The 23,336-nt window shown below is 51.2% G+C and overlaps 1 protein-coding gene across 1 annotated transcript in view; it reads right to left on the bottom strand.

Annotated features, from left to right (window-relative positions):
- The window catches only part of pik3c2b (phosphatidylinositol-4-phosphate 3-kinase, catalytic subunit type 2 beta), a 59,463-nt gene that overhangs the window by 13,548 nt on the left and 22,579 nt on the right, over positions 1 to 23,336 (bottom strand). The window contains exons 13-22 of the mRNA XM_035388742.1: positions 21,115 to 21,282; positions 19,436 to 19,547; positions 15,262 to 15,404; positions 6,481 to 6,669; positions 4,683 to 4,776; positions 4,448 to 4,542; positions 3,554 to 3,734; positions 2,711 to 2,818; positions 2,094 to 2,186; positions 726 to 855 (exon numbers count right to left, since the gene is read on the bottom strand). Of these exons, the coding sequence (XP_035244633.1) occupies positions 726 to 855; positions 2,094 to 2,186; positions 2,711 to 2,818; positions 3,554 to 3,734; positions 4,448 to 4,542; positions 4,683 to 4,776; positions 6,481 to 6,669; positions 15,262 to 15,404; positions 19,436 to 19,547; positions 21,115 to 21,282 (1,313 nt within the window). The remainder of the gene's footprint in view (positions 1 to 725; positions 856 to 2,093; positions 2,187 to 2,710; positions 2,819 to 3,553; positions 3,735 to 4,447; positions 4,543 to 4,682; positions 4,777 to 6,480; positions 6,670 to 15,261; positions 15,405 to 19,435; positions 19,548 to 21,114; positions 21,283 to 23,336) is intronic.

The following is a 23,336-nucleotide window of genomic DNA, read 5'->3' on the forward strand; positions in this document are numbered from 1 at the left end:
CCAGTTATGTAATACTGCGATATTTTACTGCACCTGACTGTAAGGGAAGGGGTTTCATATTACAGGCCTGGAGGGCCGCAGAGTCTGCCGCTTTTCACCGTGTTTTAAGCAGGAGTGAATCACTCAAGCTGTCGATTGGCTAGGAGAGTCCACACACCTGGTTCTCAAGGCCTTTAACTGGCTGGCAGGCTGAACAGGCACCGCGGCCCTCCAGGACTTTGACATCACTGCCGTGAGGTGTCCCGTTACCATGGGAGCTGCGTTCGTTACCAGTGTGTCCTCGTTACCAGAATCGTGTGTTTATATCTCTGGTTCTGTGACTACAGCAATGCTCTGAACTATGTCCACAATGAACGTATGCTCAAACTGGTATGATCCAGGGCCCATGCACTGTGATTGGTGGGTTCAGGGGCTATCCACTGTGATTGGTGGGTCCAGGGGCCATGCACTGTGATTGGTGGGTTCAGAGGCCATGCAGTGTGATTGGTGGGCCCAGAGGCCATGCACTGTGATTGGTGGATTCAAAGGCCATGCACTGTGATTGGTGGATTCAAAGGCCATGCACTGAGATTGGTGGGTCCAGGGTCCTGTTCCCTGTCCTGTTCTAGTTGAACTGCTAATTAACAGAATCCGGTGAGCCAGATAAGGGCTCTCCAGGAACAGGGTTGGGCAGCCCTGCCTGAAACGGATCGAGCCCCCCAGCCCTCCGCGGGACGCGCCCTCACCTCGCCCCCGCCCCGTGGAAAAGCAGCGGAAGTTGACCATCCTCATGTCCAGGCCCTCCTGGATCCAGATCTTGTTCATGATGCGGATGATCTGCAGAGTCAGCATGTCCTGCCGGAGGTCGTCTCCCGACTGCGAAACGGCGGGAAAACCAGGCTTCAGCAACACTGTGAGGGGCGGAGCTTCCGTGTGCTGTCAATCACGGCCTCCGCCAATCACACGCACTCCCTACAGAACTACAGCCCCCACTGCCTCTGCTTAATCACACACACTCCCTACAGAACTACAGCCCCCACTGCCTCTGCTTAATCACACACACTCCCTACAGAACTACAGCCCCCACTGCCTCTGCTTAATCACATACACTAATATTACAAGTAATATTCAATGGATTGGTGCCGTACTGTATTTTGAAGTAGGAAGGTACTGATAATGCTCAATAGCACCACCCATTTTGTGATTCACGAAGCCACTACCTACAATCAATAGATGCAAACACAGAGCAGTGACATCACCTAGCAGACCCTATCAAGTATCGAACACAAAGCCTGTCTACAACAGGGACCGGATTTAATGAGCTGTAAGGTGGTGCTGTTACCATGGGGACCTGATTTGATCAGTTGTAAGGTGGTGCTGTCACCATTTTTATTTTTTAATTTAACCTTTATTTACCCAGGGTAGGTTCACTGAGCACAGATGCTCTTTTGCAGGAACGCCCTGCTTCACACTCACACACATTCACACCTGGGAGCTGCCCAGTACAACCACAATCCTCTATTGTTGACCAATGAGCAGCTCCACTGGCGGGAGAGAACATTTTTTTAGCCAATTAAACCAGGGGATGATTAGGTGGCAAGTTTTTTGCGAGAGCCAGATGTGGGATTTTAGCCAGGACACCGGGGAACCCCCTACTCTTTGCGAATAGCGTCATGGGATCTTTAATGACCACAGTTAGTCAGGACCCCGGTGTAACACCTCATCCGAAAGACGGCATCTCCTACAGCACAGTGTCCCCGTCACTGCACTGGGGCATTGGGGTTTTTACTTGACCAGAGGGAAGATTGCCCCCTGCTGGCCCACCAACACCACTTCCAGCAGCAACTCAGTATTCCCTGATGGTCTCCCATCTAAGTACTAACCAAGCCCACACCTGCCAGTCAGCAGGAGCAGAGTGCGTGGTGGTATGGCTGCTGGCATACCACCATGGGGACCTGATTTGATCAGCTGTAAGGTGGTGCTGTTACCATGGGGACCTGATTTGATCTGCTGTAAGGTGGTGCTGTTACCATGGGGACCTGATTTGATCAGCTGTAAGGTGGTGCTGTTACCATGGGGACCTGGTTTAATCAGCTGTAAGGTGGTGCAGGTACCTTGAAGATGACGTTGATGTTGTCCCCGAGCGGGTCCAGGTTCTGAAAGGACAGCTTGAGCGGGACGGCGTTGGAGTTGAAGTAGGAGCAGGACTGTGTAGAGTGCAGGCAGAGAGAGAGACATGATCACTTAGGGAGGGGCAGTGCTCATCCGGCACGAGTCACCACTGCACAAGACCTACTCTTTTATGAGGAAAATGAGGAAATCACATATACATACTGATAAGACTAGCACACACACACACACACACACATACTCTCTCTCTCTCACACACACACACACACACCCTCTCTCACACACACGCATACTCTCTCTCTCTCACACACACACACACATTTGCACACATACTCTCAGTCAAGCACACACACACATGTATGCACACACACACACACACACACACACTCACATACATTCACACACACACACACACATGCTGTCAAACACACACACTCACACACGCACGCACACACACTCTCTCACACACACACAATTTCTCTCTCTCTCTCACACACACACACAGACTCTCACTCTCTCACACACACACACACACCCTCTCACACATGCACACACACACTCTCTCACACACACACACACCCTCTCACACACACATACGCACCTGTATTTTGATGCCCTGCACCAGCAGGGCGGGGTTCAGTGGGAGTCGACAGCTGCTGCTGACAGAGAAGAACTGGCGCACCTCCTCTAGCCCCTCCCGCAGGACAGCCTGGGAAACGCAGGGAGTGAGTAACCCGGCAACCACACGCCAGCGACACACCCCGACTCATAACTCCTCTAGCCCCTCCCGCAGGATGGCCTGGGAAACGCAGGGAGTGAGTAACCCGGCAACAACACGCCAGCGACACGCCCCGACTCATAACTCAGTCATTACTCAGTGCCCCGCCCTCCCGCAAAACAGCGCAGTCCGTATCCAAACACGCTCCGTCATCACCACGGTAACCCCGGCGGTCAGAGTAACTCTGACAGGACAGGCACGGTGAGAGCCACTGCCCGTTACACAACACACCGCGAAAAAGGCCAGCAGGCGCACAAACAACCCCGACGCCGGCGATTCAGACTCCTGAGAAACGGAGACAGACAGCCACCGAACGCAGAAGGCCCTCCTGCGAGCCGCGCTGCGCGAGCTCTGATTTAATTTATGAGCGTGGAAATCGCTCGCACGTTCGCAGCAAACCCTCCGGGAGCGCTGTGTGTGTGCGTTTGATATCCACGCCTGCGCGCAAACGCACCCGCCGGCTCCACCTGCAGGCCCCTTTCAGGAGGGCTTCTGCAGATATTAAATATGCATGCGCGCGCGCGGGTGGAGAGCCCTAAGTGCACTGCGGTAATACTGCCGCGCTTAAATCAGAACAGAGGCGCGAGCGTGCTGAAGCGAAAGAGAGGAAAGGGGTCGGAAGGGGGGCCCGTCGGGTGGGGGTGTCGGGGCGTCGGGGCGCCCTACCTGGCGGGACGAGGGGGACGTGTCCCGTACGCGCTGGGACACCTTGGCCAGGATGCTGACCAGCCAGCACTGGCGGTCGAACTCCTCGCGCAGGCCGCGCCCGGAGCAGCACAGCAGAGCGGCTAGCAGGTACTGATAGCGCACGCTGAACTGGGAGTCCTGCAGCGCGTCCTTCAGCAGCCTGGGGTACGGGGGGGATACGGGGGGTACAGGGGTACAGGGGTACAGAGGTACGAGGACACACGTGGAAAGAGTGTCTGTTACTGCACATAACTACTATTCATTATCACTGCACATAACTATCATTCATTATCACTGCACATAGCTATCATTCATTATCACTGTACATAACTAGCATTCATTATCAAGGTACATAACTGTCATTCATTATCACTGTACATAACTAGCATTCATTATCACTGTAAATAACTGTCATTCATTATCACTGTACATAACTATCATTCATTATCACTGGCACTTATAAATTAATCATCTATGTTCTAGCAATACAAAAGGTTAGTTTTCTCAAGGCTAAAAAAGAGCAAACTAAGTTTCATGTAAATTAAGGGAAAGGGTCAGGTACTTTACATACAGCGAGGGAAGAGAGTCACTAGAGGGGGGGAGACAGGAAGAGAGAGTGAGAGACTGAGGGGGAGAGAGAGAAAAGCAAATGATGGAGGGAGAGATGAAGAAAGCGAGGGAAGAAAGAGGAGGAGAGAGAGAGAGAGCTGTGGCCATAGTAAAGTGTGTGTTGGGGGGGGGCGGGGGGTTGGGAACAGTAATCAGAGGCTGCTGAACCACTGTAATCTCTCCTCCCCCAGCTGTTATTATCCATGTCAGCACTGTGCGCAGCGTGTGTTCTTCCCCTGCGTGTGTGCAGCGAGCGCAACGCACCAGAACAGGTAGTGCGCCACCCTCAGGTCGCCGATGGCCCTGCGCAGCAGGAAGCGCACCAGGGGGCTGTCCAGGTAGCACTCGTACTTCAGCGCCTGGGAGGGGAGAGAGAGAGAGAGAGAGACGAGGGTTAGAGCGCCCCCTGGAGGAGCGGTCAGCGCGGCGCACTGCACTGCGCTGCGGCCCTGCGGGGGGGGGGGGGGGGGGGGGGGGGGGACGGCGTTCGGAGCCGTACCTGCACCAGCTGCGGCAGGAAGTCCAGCAGCTCGGCGTCCGAGATGGAGTCCATCCACTTCACCGCCGTGCGTCTGAGCTCCTGATCCGGGAACCTGGAGGGGCGGGGGGGCCGGAGGGGGGGGGGGGGGGGGAAGAGGGGAGAGCTGTAGGGGCTGTGTGGACCGTGTAGCAGTGTAGCACAGTGGGTAAGGAACTGGGCTTGTAACCGAAAGGTCACAGGTTCAATTCCTGGATAGGACACTGCCGTTGTACCCTTGAGCAAGGTACTTAACAGGTACAAGGTAAGGTACAAGGTACTTATTGCTTCAGTACATATCCAGCTGTATCAATGGATGCAATGTTGTAAATGCCATGTAAAACTTGTGTAAGTCGCTCTGGATAAGAGCGTCTGCTAAATGCCTGTAATGTAATATTCATATTTTTAATACTGTATACCCAAGGTTCCCTAACACCGGTCTGTGGACCAGCACCAGCCCCTGCCAACATGGCCGCCGGTCCCCACAAAGCAGCTGTAGCCATTAGCAGACATAGATTTAACGAGACTGTGATCTCATGGGAGGCCCAGGCTACTTTTAACAGCCAAAGTGGATGAGGCACTGCGAAGCACCATAGTCAAATGATAAGATTAGCCATGGTTATACATTAAATGCATATTATTGCAGTCAGTCACCTGTGGCCGACTCTGAGTCCACAGGTTGACAAAGGGTTCGTGAACCACTGCTGTATGCGTTTGTTTAACCCAGTAAGGTATTGCACATACATTATCATTAATGACGTGAGCAAGAGGCACCAGTTCTCAACGACGTGACAAGAATGAGGACGTACGGTCTAGACGTGACTACACAAGACGGCGAAATCCCCTTTTATCTTTAAAACCGTGCTTTCGAAAGCTTTCCTCTTTTCTTCTCCCTCAGAGAATACTGAGACTAGCTGCGTCAGCGCAGGCCCCACACCATTAACACGGCGGGCCGAGGGTGTAGCTGCCTTAACCACAGCACTTCCACCACGGATGTAAACGCGTCTACCGTCAGCAGTAAAAACAGGACGGCCACGGTTTATGACTTTATTTCTTTTTTTTTTTGTTTTCACAGAAAGCTCGCTCAACAAAATAAAAAACAACCTTACACTGCAAGTGCATAAAACCACTTCTCCCTTCCATCTTGATTGGGTTAGCACGCCGCGACAGCCACGCTGACTGACATGTGCACGACCACGCGGCAGCACGCGTGCAGTCATGTGCTCCAGCGCTAGGCCGCAGCTAGCGCAATCTGAGCGCACGCGTGGACGTCAGTTTCTTATCTCGTAACGTTACCGAACCCTCACCCGGACCAAACGGGACCCAAACATGGCCCGAGCGCGCCAACACGCCGACGCGTTCCCCTACCAAACACACCAACGCCAGAGTTTCTCCACTTTTTTCCTCCAGCCGCACACTTTTCCCAAATTTACACATTACTCATGGCACACCACCCTCAAAAGCGAGCAAGGTTTTGATGTAGATGTGATGTGTCAACAGTAGGCCTAAAAGTCCTTAAGGTTCTTAAAGGTTTTAATGAAGTGATACTCATTTTAATGACATTTAGTTTGGCATTTGTGAATAGAATTTGTTCATTTTTTCAACTCATTTGAACTTTTTAGTTTTTCACACGGCACACCAGAGTGCCGTGCCACACCGTCGCCACCGCCGGTAACCGCAACCCTGTGCTTTCACACACCGGGGCTGCCATGGCGACCGTCGCCGCGGAGCGCTGCCGTGGCGACCGTCGCCGCGGACGCGAGAGTGCGGGAACCCTTACGAGGCGTGCAGCAGGCCCAGGGCGTCCAGGTGGTTCATGCAGGCCCACTGGCGCAGCAGGGCGTAGATGTCCGGCAGGCAGGCCCACTCCCAGCTGGGGGCGCTGGCGAGCACCAGGGGCAGCCCGCTGCTCTCCGCGTGGCAGAAGTAGCGCTTCTCCCACAGCAGCCTCCGGTCCTCCTGGGTCAGCCTGGAAGGGGGGGGGGGCACAAACAGGACAAACAGGGGATCAGAGACCGGGGGTGGAGGGGGGGGTGGGTACGGATACTGAGAAAGCGAAACGGCGGACTACAAATGAACCGGCTGGTGTTGTTTTTTTAGCTTCTGACCAGATCCAATTAGCCTGGCCTTCACACAGCGCTACTGTAGCCCTACTCTTGCTGTGCTACAAAACTTAACCCTTTAAGATGTGAGGTCACAGACATGTGACTAGAACGTTCTTAACTGACCATTCTAAAGCTGATGTAACAATCACTACTGGCAACTGAAAGCAACAGAGTTCTGGAACACTGACTTAAAAGAATGAAATTTAAAAAACAAAAACATTCCAAATAACCGACTCTTCGAAGGGTTAAACTCTGATTACATCGTAGTGAAAACCAGGAGAAAACCGCAGAACGACCTGCTAATTTTCCGCTCCAATTCAGCTCCACGTTGCAGGTCCTCCCGGACCATGTTCAGAGTGCGGAGGTTTCCGCCACAAGGGGGCAGCGTGGCCTGCGTTTAGAGAACGAGCGGCGGGGGACAGCCCAAGCGTAGGGGGCGGGGGGTGGGGGGTGGCCCGCCGGCCCCGAATTCTCACTAATGGAAACTGGGGACTCCTTCAGCAACAGACAGCCTTTGAATCCTTCACAGCTGTCCCGCTATTTATACTGTAAGCCACACACCCCTCCGATACTGTAAACGCTCGAGAGCAGAGGCCAGTGCCTGAAGCGGGCACTCGCAGGGACGAAGGGCCTCTGACATCATCAATCCCCAGCACCAGGAAGAGCCTCGGGGCTGTTTTTTTTTTTTTTTTTTACTCGTCCGCGCTGCGGCTGGATTTCTACTTTGGCGATCTGCTGGATCCATCGCCGAGGCGCTGCGCGAGTCGGCAGCGGGGGGCTCCGATCTCCTTTCCGGGCTCGGCCGCTTCGTTTGAGCGAAGCTGAGAGAAACCGCGCCGCGCACAGGCGCTGCAGAACAGCTTTAACAGCACCTGTCACCCGCAGCGCCGTAACGGTCCTGATTTACTGCGTGGGGCCTGCGTGTGGAGCTCTGCGACTTTGCTTTTTTTCGTTTTCGAGCTTTCCGAGTTTTTCTAGAAAGTATTTTCAAGAGTCGACGCACACTCAAAAAACAAAAACACCAGAAGGTGTTCGGTTGGACGTAGCGGGCTCGCTACGACACTGATCTATAAATACTCAGCTAGTCCAACCAAATACTTTCCCTGGACTCTGTTTCTCACAGAACAACTCTAAATGCATTTAAAGTAACAGATCCAGGGGGAAAAAAACCCCGACATTCCACAGACTGAAAAAAAAACACACATTAATCAAATTCTCTCCCAGTGGAGGAACGAGCATGGCTATCAGTCCCCAGCTCTCTGAGCTTTCCACCGCTCAGCTTCACAGGAGCCAAAATGGGCCTACAGCGGGCGAAACGCAAAGCGCACCTCCAACAACGCAGACAGTAACGAGCCCCCCCCCCCCCAAAAAACACAGCCCAGCTCCCCGAGAAAAACACAATCTGACACTGAGCTGAAAGCCGAAATAGACCCCCTGCAACACGACGCGTTCGTGGAGCGACATGTTCAGGACCTTTGCGTCGCTGTCAAAGGGAAATATGCGAAAAGACACCGCAGGGTGAACACGGCCTGAAACGCGATAGGTGTACCCCCCAAAAATAACCACGCCCACAGAGCAGGAGGTGCACCCCTGCATACGCACTCAGAGCCAGAGGTGGAACCGTCCTCCCGCTGGGCGTGTCCGGGAGGGTCCATGGCAGGCCGCCGCCCCCTGATTGGACGGCCGGTCCGGCGCAGGTGCATCAGAAGCCTGTCCTCACATGGGCCCAGAATGCTCCAGTCCGTGTCGAGCGGTTTTGACTCGCCTCTGTTTTCGGGACTTGAGGGAAGGGAAACTGACCCGGCCAGCGAGCATACAGCTGACCTCTCCCTCCCGCCTCTCTCTCTCTCTCTCTCTCTCTCTCCCTCTCTCTGTGTGTGTCTCTCTCTCTCTCTCTCTCTCTCAGTGTCTCTCTGTCTGTCTGTCTGTCTCTCTCTCCCTCTCTCTGTGTCTCTCTCTTCCCCCGTCCCTCTCTCTCTGTCCCTCTCTCTCTCTCTCTATGTGTCTATCTCTCTCTCTCTCTGTCTCTCTCTCTCTATCTCTCTCTGTGTCTCTCTGTCTCTCTCTCTGTCTGTCTCTCTCTCTTCCCCCCTCCCTCTTTCTCAGTCTCTCCCTCTTTCTCTCGTTTTCTTTGTGTGCTCTTTCTGCTGGTCCTCTACTAGACCCCCCACGCCCCCCCCCCCCCACACCGGGCGGTGAGCGCATCGCTAACCCCCCCCGGGGACGACAGCCGCGCGACCCAGCCCCAGATCAAATAACCACCCGGCGCGGCGCCTGTTCGCCAACCAACCGTCCGGTGCTCTGAGGGGGGGGGGGGGGGGGGCACACGCGCAGGCCCCCACACGCGCAGGCCCCCACACGCGCAGGCCCCCACACGCGCAGGCCTCCACACACACAGGCCCGCACACGCGCAGGCCTCCACGCGCGCAGGCCCCCACACGCGCAGGCCCCCACACGCGCAGGCCCCCACACGCGCAGGCCTCCACACACACAGGCCCGCACACGCGCAGGCCTCCACGCGCGCAGGCCTCCACACGCGTGTAAATCAGCGGGAATCAAAGGGGCTTGTGGGTATGAAGCGGCACCTCCAAACGGCCGCACGAATCGAGTGGATGTGTACATGTAATCCGTCGCGTGCTGGGAAAACGCAGCGCACGCCACGCGTTGCTGGACCGTTAGCATTGCACACGTCGCTAAAGGCTATCGCCGCGTCTGTCTGAAATGTGAACAGCTGCTGCCGTTTCTGTGACTGCAACGCATTCAGAACGCTACGAAGAAATCAAAAACAAACACGAGACTATGCTGAGGATCTGACTATTTAAATGTGTGTGCTGGTGCAGTATTTTTATTACTTAATTAAAGCACTGCACTATCCTTCAATGTTTCAATTAAATAAAAAATAAACTATTTAGGTCTTTAGGTCTTGAGACATTCACTGTGATAGTGACAGAGGTACTGATGGTACTTTGTGTTTTTCTTGCTCTTGTGGTGTTTGCTTAGCATGTAAGATGCACTTTGGCTAACATCTGCTAAATGACTAAATTGTAAATTGTAAACTGCAACCCAAGCCCAACAATAAAACCTTGATTATTTGAATCACGTGCTCAGGGCTAGGCTTGAACAAAATGCACACACACCGCGTGCACACCAATAATATGATGTAATATCAATAAAATATACAGCTCTATACATATACATCTTTCTTATCACTGAATTCCTCTTCAAAAGACTGTCAGTGAATAAAAAGAACTGAATCTCCACAAGATCAGGAATGTTTATTGAACATAAATACAGGCTGTATACATCTAAGTTCCCCAGAATGCATCTTACATTGGGGGCCAACATAAATGACTTTATATTTACATATTTATATAGCAGGATGTTTCACATGAAGAACTTTGCTCAAGGGTAAAATAGTCACTCTGTATGAAATAGAAACGGACACAACCAACTGAATTCATTCACTCCAGCAAACCGAAATACAGTCACCTCCAGCATCAAATCAATGACTCTTAAAGGAGAAATTGTCCCAAAAACAGAAATGGGATCATTTTAAAAACAAAAAGTAACTTACCATCAGCATTTCTGCACTCAGAAACTTCGCATTTTTTCAGTTCCTAAATAAATCATGCAAGCTGGCATTTTTAAACAATGGGCCTCATTCACCAATATCTTCCTAAGTTTTGAGAAAGTTCTTGAGAAAGGTCCTAAGAAAAGTCTACGTCAGATTCATGACGTGTTCTTAAACCGCAGAACTGTTCGCAGCCATGTTCTTATAATGATGAATCCCATTGTCCTCGTAAGTGTAAAGCGCGTGTCAGTTGTTCCTAATTAGCATAGGTAAACGCCCCGCCAATCCCCATATAAGGGCATGAGACTGCAGGGCCGTGTGCACACACAGAAATCACACACAGAAGTTGAAAAGAAAAGTTCAGAGAGAAGTCAAAAATGTCCAAACGAAAATCTAAAGACGGTGGAGCACTGGACTCCAAACGTAAGAAAAACTTCAGTAGTTCTGAAGTGGAGGTACTGCTGCAGGAAGTGAACAGCAAACGACCTGTCATATTTAGTAGCGTCAGTAGTGTATATAAAATAACACAAAAAAAAGATGCATGGGATGCTATTACTTGTTCAGTGAACGCTGTATCCGGAGAAGGGTGCACAACCGACGAAGTAAAACAAAAAAAGAGGTTTGATGTCAAATCTGAGGCAAAAAAAAATGCTGGTGGGAGTGGGCACAAGGAATTGCGTTTTATGCATTCAAAGGACAAAGCGCTTCTTGTCACATTAATACCGCTAATTAAATCAACCAGCAGTAAACTGCATCGAAGAAACTAGCTGTTTCAACCCGTCGCTGCACAAAAAATTTATTGCCAGTCATTCTGGTGTCACCCCCCTCTGATGGTGTCACCCGGTGCGGTCCGCACCCCCCGCACCCCCCTAGTGACGCCTCTGAATAAGTGTTCTCTTCTTCAACATGTCCATGTGTTCAAAAAGTGTTACCTAAGTGCTTAGTTTGTATTCAAAATTTAAACATTTGCTTTTTCAGTATAGACCAAACATTGCATAACTGAAACCTCCAAAAATATAAGGTCACTACAATTGGTTGATTTTTATCATTTATTTACAGATGAACTCCCGCTGAGGCAACCACCCTCTGAGGTGGAACCTGGCACATTAATGCTTTGTAAAATAATGAAAATAATAATAATTAAAATAAATAATTAAAAAACATTATAAATGATAAAAATATTATTGTAATTTAAATCCTTTAATATTATACAACTGTAGAATTGAAGAAATTATATTGCACAAACATGTCAGCACTCAAATGTGCGTAAGTGTGCTCTTGAGTGTGCGTAGATTCTGTTCTTACCTAAGAAGAAATCCCAAATAAGAAAACATTGGTGAATGTCAGAATCTTCGTGAAAACTGCGTAAGTGGGTTTTAAGAAGAAAATTCTTCTTAAGAACGGTTGGTGAATGAGGCCCAATGTTCCTATTTTTAAAACTTGTTGAAAGACAATATCTCTTTGTCTTCCTTGCTTCAAGCTCCCATAGTTCATTGCAAAGCCTTTGTCTGTGACATCAATGAGATGTTTATGAAATGCTTGACGGGAATTGTAGTACAATGCCAAATTGGAAGACCAGTTTTTCCCCCAAGCACAACAGAAAGACATTCAAAGTTAAATATAATAGACACATGCAAAACACATGTGCGCGACAAAACGGGATGAATTCTTCCTTTTAATGAATGTCTCATTTTTTCTCTGTCTATTTTTCCTCCCCAGCATCCTCCAGGAAAGTGCAGACCAGCATGCACCAGCACAGCCGCCAGGACTGACTCACACCCCGCCGCTGCTTCTCGTTAGCACAGCAGACTAGCCGCAGAGCTTCATGGCTGCTGCACCAGAGCACTGCGACGCTGCAGGCTAGTCGCAGAGCTGCATGGCTGCCGCACCAGAGCACTGCGACGCTGCAGACTAGTCGCAGAGCTGCATGACTGCTGCACCAGAGCACTGCGACGCTGCAGGCTAGCCGCAGAGCTGCATGGCTGCTGTATCAGAACACTGCGACACGGCAGGCTAGCCGCAGAGCTGCATGGCTGCTGCACCAGACTGCTGCGACGCTGCAGGCTAGCCGCAGAGCTGCATGGCTGCTGCACCAGAGCACTGCGGTGCTGCAGACTAGCTGCAGAGCTGCATGGCTGCTGCACCAGAGCACTGCGACGCTGCAGACTAGCCGCAGAGCTGCATGAACGACGCTAACTAGCCTGGGTTCTCACGCGGGACTGGGTTTACCAGCCATAGAGTCTCACCCCAGGTGAGCAGTGCCTCGTATTTACCCCGCGACACCCACCCCAGGTGAGCAGTGCTGCATATTTACCCCAGGACACCCACCCCAGGTGAGCAGTGCCTCATATTTACCCCTGGCCACCCACCCCAGGTGAGCAGTGCCTCGTATTTACCCCGCGACACCCACCCCAGGTGCGCAGGGCTGGTCCCAAGCTCCGGCCACAGGCCGATGCGGCTGACTGAGAGCTAAACATCAACAGGAGAGAGAGAGAGAGAGAGAGGGAGAGAGGGAGAGAGGGAGAGGGAGAGAGGGAGAGAGGGAGAGCGAGGCCTTACAGTGGGGCCGGCTCCACACAGCTGTGGATAGAACAGAGCGCATGGGCTCCTGCCATGTGTAATAAAGCAGGCATTGTATTAAGCCCATCTGGACAACGGTGTCTGCTCAGCACATAAATAAAAAATAATGATCTGAATACTTTGGCGATACAGTTTTTTGGGTGGATCTTATGCACAAAGCATAACAGCCAGCTCTCTCTCTCTCTCTCACACTCTGTACAGTGTGACCTTCTCTGCCACTCCCTCCTCTACCTCTCCCTCTCTGCTCTCCTCCACCCATCTCTCCATCATTTTCCACCGGTCTGAAGTTTTTATCTGGCTTCTCTTGCCGGCTGCGAGCTCCATCAGCGTCTGGCGCCCGTGCAGACGCCTGTTTCGGCAGATTCCACCGCGAGGCGCGACCCATAATCCTCCGCTCTCTCATCAAAGTCATCAAAATTTGCGCCGACAAAAAAAAAAAAGAAAAGAAAAGAAAAAAAAAAGGCATCTGAATGGACGACTGTTCTGAGGACCCCGCCCCTGTGTGTCATCCCGAGCCCTGGTGGCGCTAGCTCGCATTCTCAACCCCCTCCCCCCCACCCTGCCCCCCACCTCAGGGACAGGGGCCTCGCTGTCAAACGCAAAGTACCCACCCGCCACCAGCTGGCGTACACTGGCCCCGCCCACCTTTCTCACTTCCTATTTGCGGACACCACCACATCCCAAAATAACCAACCCCTCGGGGACATTAAAGCTTTACTGTACTCAACTCTACTCCGCTCCACCCTCTGTGTCACAAGCAGCTCCGCATCGGAGTGTGCTGTGTCTATCTTCGCGTCTCGGTCCACTTGGGCCTCCAGCTGCAGGTCCTGCATATGCAAAGCTCGGAGCATTCTGGGTAATCTCCTCGCCTACTGCCTGATGTGTAACATGGTAAGGACAGGTGTGAGGTGCCTACGCAATCCTGAGAAGTCTCTATGGTGCCTAAACAACCTTGAGGAGTCTCTGTGGTGCCTACGCAACCCTGACGAGTCTCTCCCATGCCTAAACAACCCTGAGGAGACTCTATGGTGCCTACGCAACCCTGACGAGTCTCTATGGTGCCTACAGAACATCGACAAGTCTCTATGGTGCAGCATGTAGTTTGGGCATAAAGAAGGCTGAAAAACTGCATTAATGGCTGATGTCTGTACAGTAAGCCAGTCTAATGAATCCCTCCTGTTCATTCATGAAGTTCACTCATGTCAGCCACAGAAAAAAACGACCCTTTTGAAATTAGTTCACAGATCCTTCGGTAATCAAAAGCAGAAGAGCAGCCACCGTCAGAGACAGATTTTAGCACGGGGAACTGAATCTGGAACAAAACTGGAATGTGCTCAATTTGAAAAATACTTTGGAGTAATGGCTGATCAAAGCCATTCTGGTTCTAGACAATACTGCTGTAGCAGTAAAAAAGGCCAACGGGATGCTGGGATATAGCCAAAAGTATTGAGCATGCATCCAAGGAACTTATACTTATCTTATACAATCCATTTGTCTGACAACACTTAGTAACACTTAGTAGTTCTGGGGACTGTACTACAAGAAAGATATAGAAGCTCTGGAAATAGTTCAGAAAAGGGAAACAAAACTGATTCCTGGAATGAAAAATAAAAGCTATGAGGAAAGACGGAAGATGCTTAATCTGTTCAATTTTAATTAAATAGAAAATAGAAGGGGTGATTGTATTGAGGCTTTTAAATCCATTTAAGAGATTACCAAAGTAGACTACAAGAGATTCTTCCGGTTCAGCTCTGTTAGTAGAACGAGGGGGCATAAATGGAATTATCAAAAGGTAAATTCCAAGTATTTTTTCACACGGGGAGTAGTTACTGTGTGGAATAGAATGCCAGGTCACATAGTAGAGGCAGAAATTTTGGGTGTTTTCAAGACCAGACTTGAAACGGTGCCAGATACTATCTAGTCTGTAGGTGAACATGGAGCACTAAGTACGCTTAGTGGCAGAAAAATGGCGAACATTGTTGGGGTGAATGGCCTATTCTCACCAATATGTGATGTGATGTCATGTGATGTGAAAGTAAAATCTTCTCTCAGGCCTCAAGCTTCAGTTTATCCTTGCGTTTGACATACAAGTTGGACTTTCTTGTTACAACCAAAACATCCTTAGTAGAAACAAGGATTAATGAAATCTGCTTACACTGCAGGAAAAAGCAACACTAAATCCATCAAAACTGAAAAAGGCAGCCAAGAGCCATGGAGTGACTAACCAGCCCTACGCTGTTCCTACAAGCTTGTAGACTGAGAGGCATTCTAAAGACTGAAACGGTGCGATAATATGAGGTCTCACCAGAAGAGGGACTTCTTGTGCAGGACGTCCTGAAGCTGCCTCTGGCTGTTCTGGTCCATGCGGGAGAACTCGTACTGGGGGCTGAATTCGGCGGGCATGGGGGTGCTGAACCGCACCTCGAAGGAGGAGGTGGGGAAGTCCACCTACGGAGGAGCAGAAGGGACAGCCGCACTACAGTAACCAAAGAGTCAGAGGTCAACAACCGCACTATAGTAACCAAAGGGTCAGAGGTCAACAACCGTACTACAGTAACCAAAGGGTCAGAGGTCAACAACCACACTACAGTAACCAAAGGGTCAGAGGTCAACAACCACACTACAGTGACCAAAGGGTCAGAGGTCAACAACCGCACTACAGTAACCAAAGGGTCAGAGGTCAATAAAACTCAATCGTTTTATGATTTCTCTTCCGCTGGTATCACACCTTCATCCCTTACCTCAGGGATGCTCCAATCTGCTCCTCGAGGACAGCAGAACTGCTGGGTTTATTTCTACCTGATAGCTAACTGATAGATTAAACACACTGATTGGCCAGAGATTAAAGTCTCCTGGTGTCCCAGGTTTGAATCAGTCCTGATTGGAGGAGAAGAATGAAAACCAGCAGTGCTACTGACCTTGAGGGCCAGATTTGAATATCTCTGCCAGGTACTACTGTTACAAGAAACACAACCGGCTCAGTCAAAAAGGCCACAGCATTCAGGGTTTCCCCACAGGAAAGTGGTTAGGGGGAAGTGGAGGGGGAAGTGCCTCAGAGAAGCAGCAGCAGCAGTGTGTGAAGTGGCCATCCGCAGTATTCACACTGTACAGACTACACCTGACCAGGTGAAACCATAACTACACCATGGCAGTTTTGTTAAACAGCACCACTGTGCCATTCTCCCCTCTTCCATGGAGATCTGTGTCTGGGGCTTTACTAATTATTCTCTGATGTCTGCGATTTCAGTGGAGCAGCAGCACCTCTGATATTAACACCTGGGGGAGACCCTGGCATTGGAGAACTCACCGGAAGGAAGAGAGGGGAAAGTACTGGGATTTAAGAGCTCCACTCCACAGGTGTGTAAACAAGCAAAGCATCGCGGCAACCGCAGACTGTAAGGGGTTAAATATCCCCTGCTGCTCTTACACTAGCGCACACGCCAAAACAAACACGAGAGAGAGAGAGTGTGTGTGTGTGTGTGTGTGTGTGTGAGAGAGAGAGAGAGCGTGTGTGTGTGTGAGAGAGAGAGAGAGAGTGTGTGTGTGTGTGTGTAAGAGAGAGCGAGTGTGTGTGTGTGTGTGTGAGAGAGAGAGCGAGTGTGTGTGTGTGTGTAAGAGAGAGAGCGTGTGTGTGTAAGAGAGAGAGCGAGAGAGAGAGTGTGCGTGTGTGTTTGTGTGTGTGCCGCTCCAGCTGCTCTTACACTAGTGCACACGCCAAAGCAAACGCCGCGCACAAGATAGAGTGTGTGTGTGTGTGCGTGTGTGTATGTGTGCATGCATGTGTGTGTGTGTGTGCGTGCATGCGTGTGTGTGTGTGTGTGCGTGCGTGTGTGGGTGTGTAAGAAAGAGAGAGAGAGAGAGAGTGTGTGTGTGTGTAAGAAAGAGAGAGAGAGTGTGTGTGTAAGAGAGAGAGTGTGTGTGTATGAGTATGTGTGCGTGTGTGAGTGTGTGTGTGTAAGAGAGAGAGAGAGTAAGTGTGTGTGAGTGTGCGTGAGTGTGTGTGTGTGTGTGTGTGTGGGTGGGGGGGGGGGGGGGGGGGGGGTGACAGACAGAAAAAGTAACTGCATCCAGGAAAGCCACATCAGCAGCCAGAAAGAACAAAGACCAGCGAGGAAAATGGAGAGGGAGGGAATGAAGTGCATACGACATTCCCAGGAACAGAGAAATACACTGAAAAGTTATCAGTCGTGAAAGACAGAAAGCTGATAAGGCGGATAAAAGGGAGGAACGTAAAAAAACAGGGTTAAACGAGAGTAAGGGGAGCCCAAACGGAGGTAAGGTGCCACGGGGACCGTAACTAGCAGCAGATGTGCAAACAGCCCCAGATGTGCGTCTGTTTAAGCTGGGGGGGGGGGGGGGGGGGCTGAGGCTTTGACACGTCTCGGGATGGGATGGGGGGGGACAGGGGCACAGATGTAAGTGATTGCTGCTAGCCGTCTTCCACACAGAGAGATTAAAGGGCATAGAATGATGTGGGGGGGGGGGGGGGGGGGGGGAGGTGGAACTGTGCAGTTAACCCTTTTGAGCTGTGAGGTCACAAACATGTGACTAGAACGTTCTTAGCTGGACATTCTAATGCTGATGCAACAATCGCTAATGAAAGCAACAAAGTTCTATAACAGTGACTCAGAACTTTAAGGGGGGGGGGGGGAAGAAAAACTTCCAAAAAAAAAAAAAACCTACTCATGAACTGGTTAAATATCATGAGCCATCAAAAAGCGGGACAAGGACCTCTCAGGAGGGGGTAGACAAGACACTCAGCCTCGTGCTGCCACGGAAACCACCCAGCGTGTGGGCCAGGCCACACATCTTCCAAACACATCTTCCAAACATCAGGGACTCCAAGAAGAGTGTGGTTAGGGAGGAGGGGAAACGGGAACCCGGCTATTTCCCAGTGTGAAGTTTACAGATGCAGATACAGATAAGGAGAACTTTATTGACTCCCATAGGGAAACTGGGCATTACAGCAGCATACTGTTTTCACAGTAAAACAGCAACAGTGCACACTCAGCATTTAAAAAAAAACTATATACAAGCACACACAGAAATGTATGCAAGTGGGAGAGGAAATATATGTACACGTTTGCTAATAAAAAAAGTAAACAAATGAAATAACTGTATAGTGTAAGGTAGGTCCATGTACAGTAGCTCAATGTCAGTGCAGTGGTGCTGACGGATGTGGATAATGCAGGCAATGCAGAATACACAAAGTGCCAAGTGGTAGAGTGAAAGTGAAGCTGGCTGTTAAATTTTTTGAGTTTGTGTTCTTTCAGTGGAGGTGGGGTGCTGTGTGTATGAAACTCTTAGACTGTGTGTGTATGTGTGTGTGTGTGTGTGTGCGTGCGACAGATGTGCGTTTTTAATTAGTGTTCTTTCATTGGAACTTGGTTGCATTGTGTATGAACCACTTACAGACCGTGTGTGTGTGTGTGTGTGTATGTGTGTGATAGAGAAAGATAAACAGATGTGTACTGATGAAAAGCCAGTGCAAACAAACTGGCTTTCCTTAGGAAAGCGGTGCTTGTCAAAAAATATTTACATGGAGACGACTTGAGAAATTGATGTGTGTTCTGAGTTTTGGTTTTTTTTCACGGGGAGTGGAGTGCAATGTGTATGAATCTCTAACAGACAATGTGTTTGTGCGTGCATGTGTGTATATGCATGTGTGTGTGCATGTGTTTGTGCGTGTGTGTGCGTATGTGTATTTGTGTGTGTGTGTGTTTTACATAGAGAAAGAGAGAAAGCCAGTCCAGCCCAAATGACCTACTTTCAGGCCTCCACTGCCGTCTCCCTGACGATGCAGCTCAGCCAATGGCCTGCTGAGATTCAGCGCTGACGCCAGAGCGGTTCGGCCAGGGGCCGGCCCTTCAGGAAACCGGTCTGACAGGGCCCCCCCTGCCGCTGTACCGCCGCAAAGCACACACGGGGGACGGGTGGGGGGGTGGGTCGGGGGCACTAGGAAACGCATCGGCCCGCCGGGGGGGGGAAACAGGAAGGAAGTTGAGGACCGGGCTGAAGCCATCTTCTTCCTCTCTGAGAAGGGCTACGTCCGCAGCCAGGGGGGTGAGTGTTTCATGGGGGGCCCGTCCGGAGCGGGGAGAGCCTCGCGTGTGCATTATTTACCGAGCCTCTTAAAAGCCCGCTCCCGCTCGAGCAGACTCTTCATTAAGAGGGACGATGGCGGATCGATGCCACGCTCAGATTACCATTACAATATATTACTACAATCAGCACACAGCCCGGACCGTCATGACCGGACTGACAGAGACGGATAGAGCAACCCCGGGGGGGGCACGGGGGGGGGGGGGGCAGCAGTGACAGATGAGGGAGGAAATGAGGAAGCACACCCATACCCAGGGTTAATGCAGAGAGACCTTATGGATGGGATGGGAGAGAGAGAGAATGAGAGGGGGAAGGGAGAAGTGGAAGAGAGAGAGAAGTGGGTGGGCGTGGGAGGAAGGTCTGGGAGGGTTAAGTACCTGCAGAATGACGCTGTCCGGCTGGCTGAAGTTGGGGGTGCTGGAGCGGGCGTTAGCACTTCCTGGGGTCGAAGGCCACAGCCCAAGCAGCTTCCTGTCGCATGTGAGCACACTGTAGGGATGACAGGTCAGACAGGAGAGCGAGGTCAGACAGGAGGGCAAGGTCAGACAGGAGGAGGGCAAGGTCACGCAGGAGGAGAGCAAGGTCAAACAGGAGGAGGGCAAGATAAGGCAGGAGGAGGGCAAGATCAGGCAGGAGGAGGGCAAGATCAAGCAACCCCCATTTGCTGGGAGTAAAGCTGGATCAGAGCCTTCTGTCCCAGCTCCTGGGTTCTGACCCAACCCTCTTCTCCTCCAGCAGGTTATGGATTTGCTATGGGCATAAATCTACCAGCACTCCAGTCTGTGCAGATAAACGTGCTGGACAGGGCTTTGTGTTAGAAATGTCAAAAAGCAAAAAGTCAACCCGTCCAGCCCAGGCTGTAGTGTAGTGTGTTTGTAAATGAACAGGCTTGGCTCACGTCCCGTACCAAGGTTCTGACAGCCGGAGGGGAATTCAACCTGGAACCGCATTTGGAAAGGGGGGGGGGGGGGGGGGTCGGGAACCGCGATCCGACGCGCCTCTTAACGAGTCGCAGCTGTTAATGTGCAGACTCAGCAGTTCGGCGCTGCTCTCCTTCCTCTTTACACTCCCCCCCCCCCAGAGCCATGCGTCGCTCCTCGCCATGGACCAGGCCAGGGTGGGGAATCCAGAGCGACAGAGCGGTCCTTCCACGGGGTCCCAACCCCCCCCCACACCAGCTGGGTCCCGGGGCCCCCACCGCCTCTCGGCCTCCCTGGGGGCCCGCAGTGGCGGGGCTGGGCTCCACTCTCACACAGAAAATGATTTATGAGGGGAGGGAAACCCAGCCGCTGGAACACGAGACAGCCACCACCTTCCAGAGCCGGCCCTGAGCCAATCAGAGACGAGCGGCTGCTTAGGGCCCCGCGGCCACCCGAGGGGGGGGCCCAAATTATTCTCAAATATGTGGGCCCAAATGAAAGCCTGCTCAGGGCCCCTCTAAGGCCAGAGCGAGCACTGCCCCCCACCCACAGCCGGCAGCGTGGATTCCTCACTTCACTGGAGAACAGGCTGAATTTGTGCTGTGTGCAGGTCCTCCATCCACCCCATGCTTATTACCCAACACTTATTCTCACACACTTTTCCTGATTAGCATCTATATGGATTAAATATCTGAGTTAAGGGACTAACGGAAAGTCCACAGTCAGGTGCATGGTGGCACAAACGTGCCTTAAAATGGGTCATTAGGATTCACTGTCTGACTGTGTGATTGGTCTTTAGGATTCAATGTCTGAATGCGTGATTGGTCATTAGGATTCACTGCCTGACCGTGTGATTGGTCATCAGGACTCAATGTCTGACCGCGTGATTGGACCTCAGGACTCACTGTCTGACCGTGCGATTGGTCCTCAGCGCTCACTGTCCGACCGTGTGATTGGTCATCAGGACTCACTGCCTGAGCGTGTGATTGGACCTCAGGACTCACTGTCTGAACGTGTGATTGGTCCTCAGCGCTCACTGTCTGACCGTGTGATTGGACCTCAGGACTCACTGTCTGACCGTGTGATTGGTCATCAGGACTCACTGCCTGACCGTGTGATTGGCCCTCAGGACTCACTGTCTGAAGTTGAAGAGTGGCATGGTGACCCAGCCGAGCGCCTCCATGCTACGCCGCTGCTTGCTCTTGTCCTCGGCACCCCCTGGCGGGGGCAGCAGTGTGGCGTAGAGGGTCACCGTCAACTGCGTCTCCCGCGGCAACTGGTTAATCTGCACTGGGAAACAGATCCTGTAGGAGGAGAGAGGGAGGAAGAGAGAGAGAGAGAGAGATGGGGAGAGGGGGGAGGAGTTTGAGTGACAGATGGGATCTCCAGCTGTGACAATCCCCCTCCCCACCCCCTCCTCCTCTGCAGTGTGACCAGATGGCCCTGGTTTAAAATCCAGGTGACACACTAAAATGCCCTTGTGCTTAAACTCATAACCAGCATAATAACGCATAACACCGAAGCCAGCCACCTCGGCCCCGGGGTCGGAACAGAGCCAGGGGGGGGGGCTTCCTGTTGGCGAACGGCGAGAGGAAGCCGTAAGCGCAGAGCCAGGTGCTCGCCCCCGAAGGCGGCACAGGAACCGCAACCGTTACCATGGAGACAGACAGAGTGACGTCACTGCCCCCCGCCCTGACCCCGCCTTCCTCTACGCGCTACGTCCGCTGTGAAGCACTTCCTCTTCCCCCCATTGGACGTTTCCACAGCCCAGGCACACAGTAAAAATGTCCAGTGTTAATTCAACTCCAGCAGAGTACACACACGTCCAGTAGGGTGCATATGTACTCTGCGAGCATTGATTTAACACTGAACGCTGCAACACTGAACACTTCACTGCGTAGAGCCAGGACCCCACTGTCCGGACGGGACGTGAGCCGTTTTTGGGCGACGCCTCTCTCCCCGGCTGATACCCATTTTTTGACGCCTCTCTCCCGAGCCTCTCCCATTTTTAATTATAAGCTGCGTGTAGGCCCACCGCAATGTTGGGCTGTCCTGTTGTTCGTTTCTGTTGTGGCTGCTGTTGTTGTTGTTGTTGTCGTTGTTGGTTGTCTGCTACGCATCTGATAATTGCCACATGACACACAATGAATTCCCGAAAAGGACAATGAACCAAGTCAATCTACAAATCAATTCCCCTCCATCGCCATTCTGCAGACGAACATTCTTTTTTTACAATATCAGCCAATAAAATGCAGCAAAATCGTGGGGGCGGATCTTCATCTATTAACCCTGGCTCAGGCTTGTAGCATATAGCAGTCCCCACGCAAAAATATAATGAAACTGGCCGTTAACTTATTCATCCTCGTTATATTTATACCCCCCCACACACATGGGGTCTTCTGTGACATCAGACAATTTCGCTTGGTAAGATGAAAGGGTGTACATGAAAACGACTCCACAACAAAGGCTTCAAAGAGCTACTGCTGCAACAGCAATAAGCACCCCAAAAATAGCCCCTTAAAATGCATACCATCAGACCAGCCTAAGCCCCTCTGCTCTGTGGTCCATTCCCTGTATGCTTGCATACAGATGTTGCCGTTTACTCAAGTTAGCTTTGTTGGCTGTTCCAATACATCAGTGAAAAATGTGCAACAACCTATGGCAGGCTAGTTTACGCTAGGTGCACTGACACACAAAAATGAACCAAAACCGTTTATTTAGAGATAAAAAAAAAGACCTCAGATAATCTAATCCTGTAAAAACAAGAGTGAGCGTGCGTCAGAAGCGCAAAACAAAAACAACGGGCCTCAGAGCCGGAGCTCGAAGCGTAAACACAAACGCGAAGGTCAAGCGCAAAGGATTTCTGGCTGTTTATCCGCTAGCGCGTCGGCCTTCAACAACAACGAGGAAAGATCAAACAGCAGAGCGGTCATTCACTGAGAAAGGGCCACCTACCCTCCACCATAGAATATTAATGGCCCAGGATGCAGGACTATAAATATCATAAACAACAGTCTTCTATTGAAATATCTACAGACAATACCTCACGTACAGGAGGGGGTGAAAAGGCAAAGGGTACCTTATTGACAGGAAGTGGCTGTCCTGCTTCCTGTTGAAAATGTGCTCTCTGAATAGCAGGCCCTTCACAAGCTGTGGTTACATTACAAACTGTACAAAATCACCAACGGTATCAGGTTAATAGAAAAAGGGCAGAATTCGGGATCCTAACGGAATCGATTATGCCGAACAGGCAAAACCCAATACTGGCTTTTGAAAGATGAGAGCTGTCTTGTCTGGTCAGCAGGCAAGCGAAGGCCTCTTTTCAAACTACCTCCAATGCATTATGGACTTTGAGAAA

Source organism: Anguilla anguilla, chromosome 13, assembly GCF_013347855.1.
Source record: "Anguilla anguilla isolate fAngAng1 chromosome 13, fAngAng1.pri, whole genome shotgun sequence".
In the NCBI taxonomy this organism is placed as follows: domain Eukaryota; kingdom Metazoa; phylum Chordata; class Actinopteri; order Anguilliformes; family Anguillidae; genus Anguilla; species Anguilla anguilla.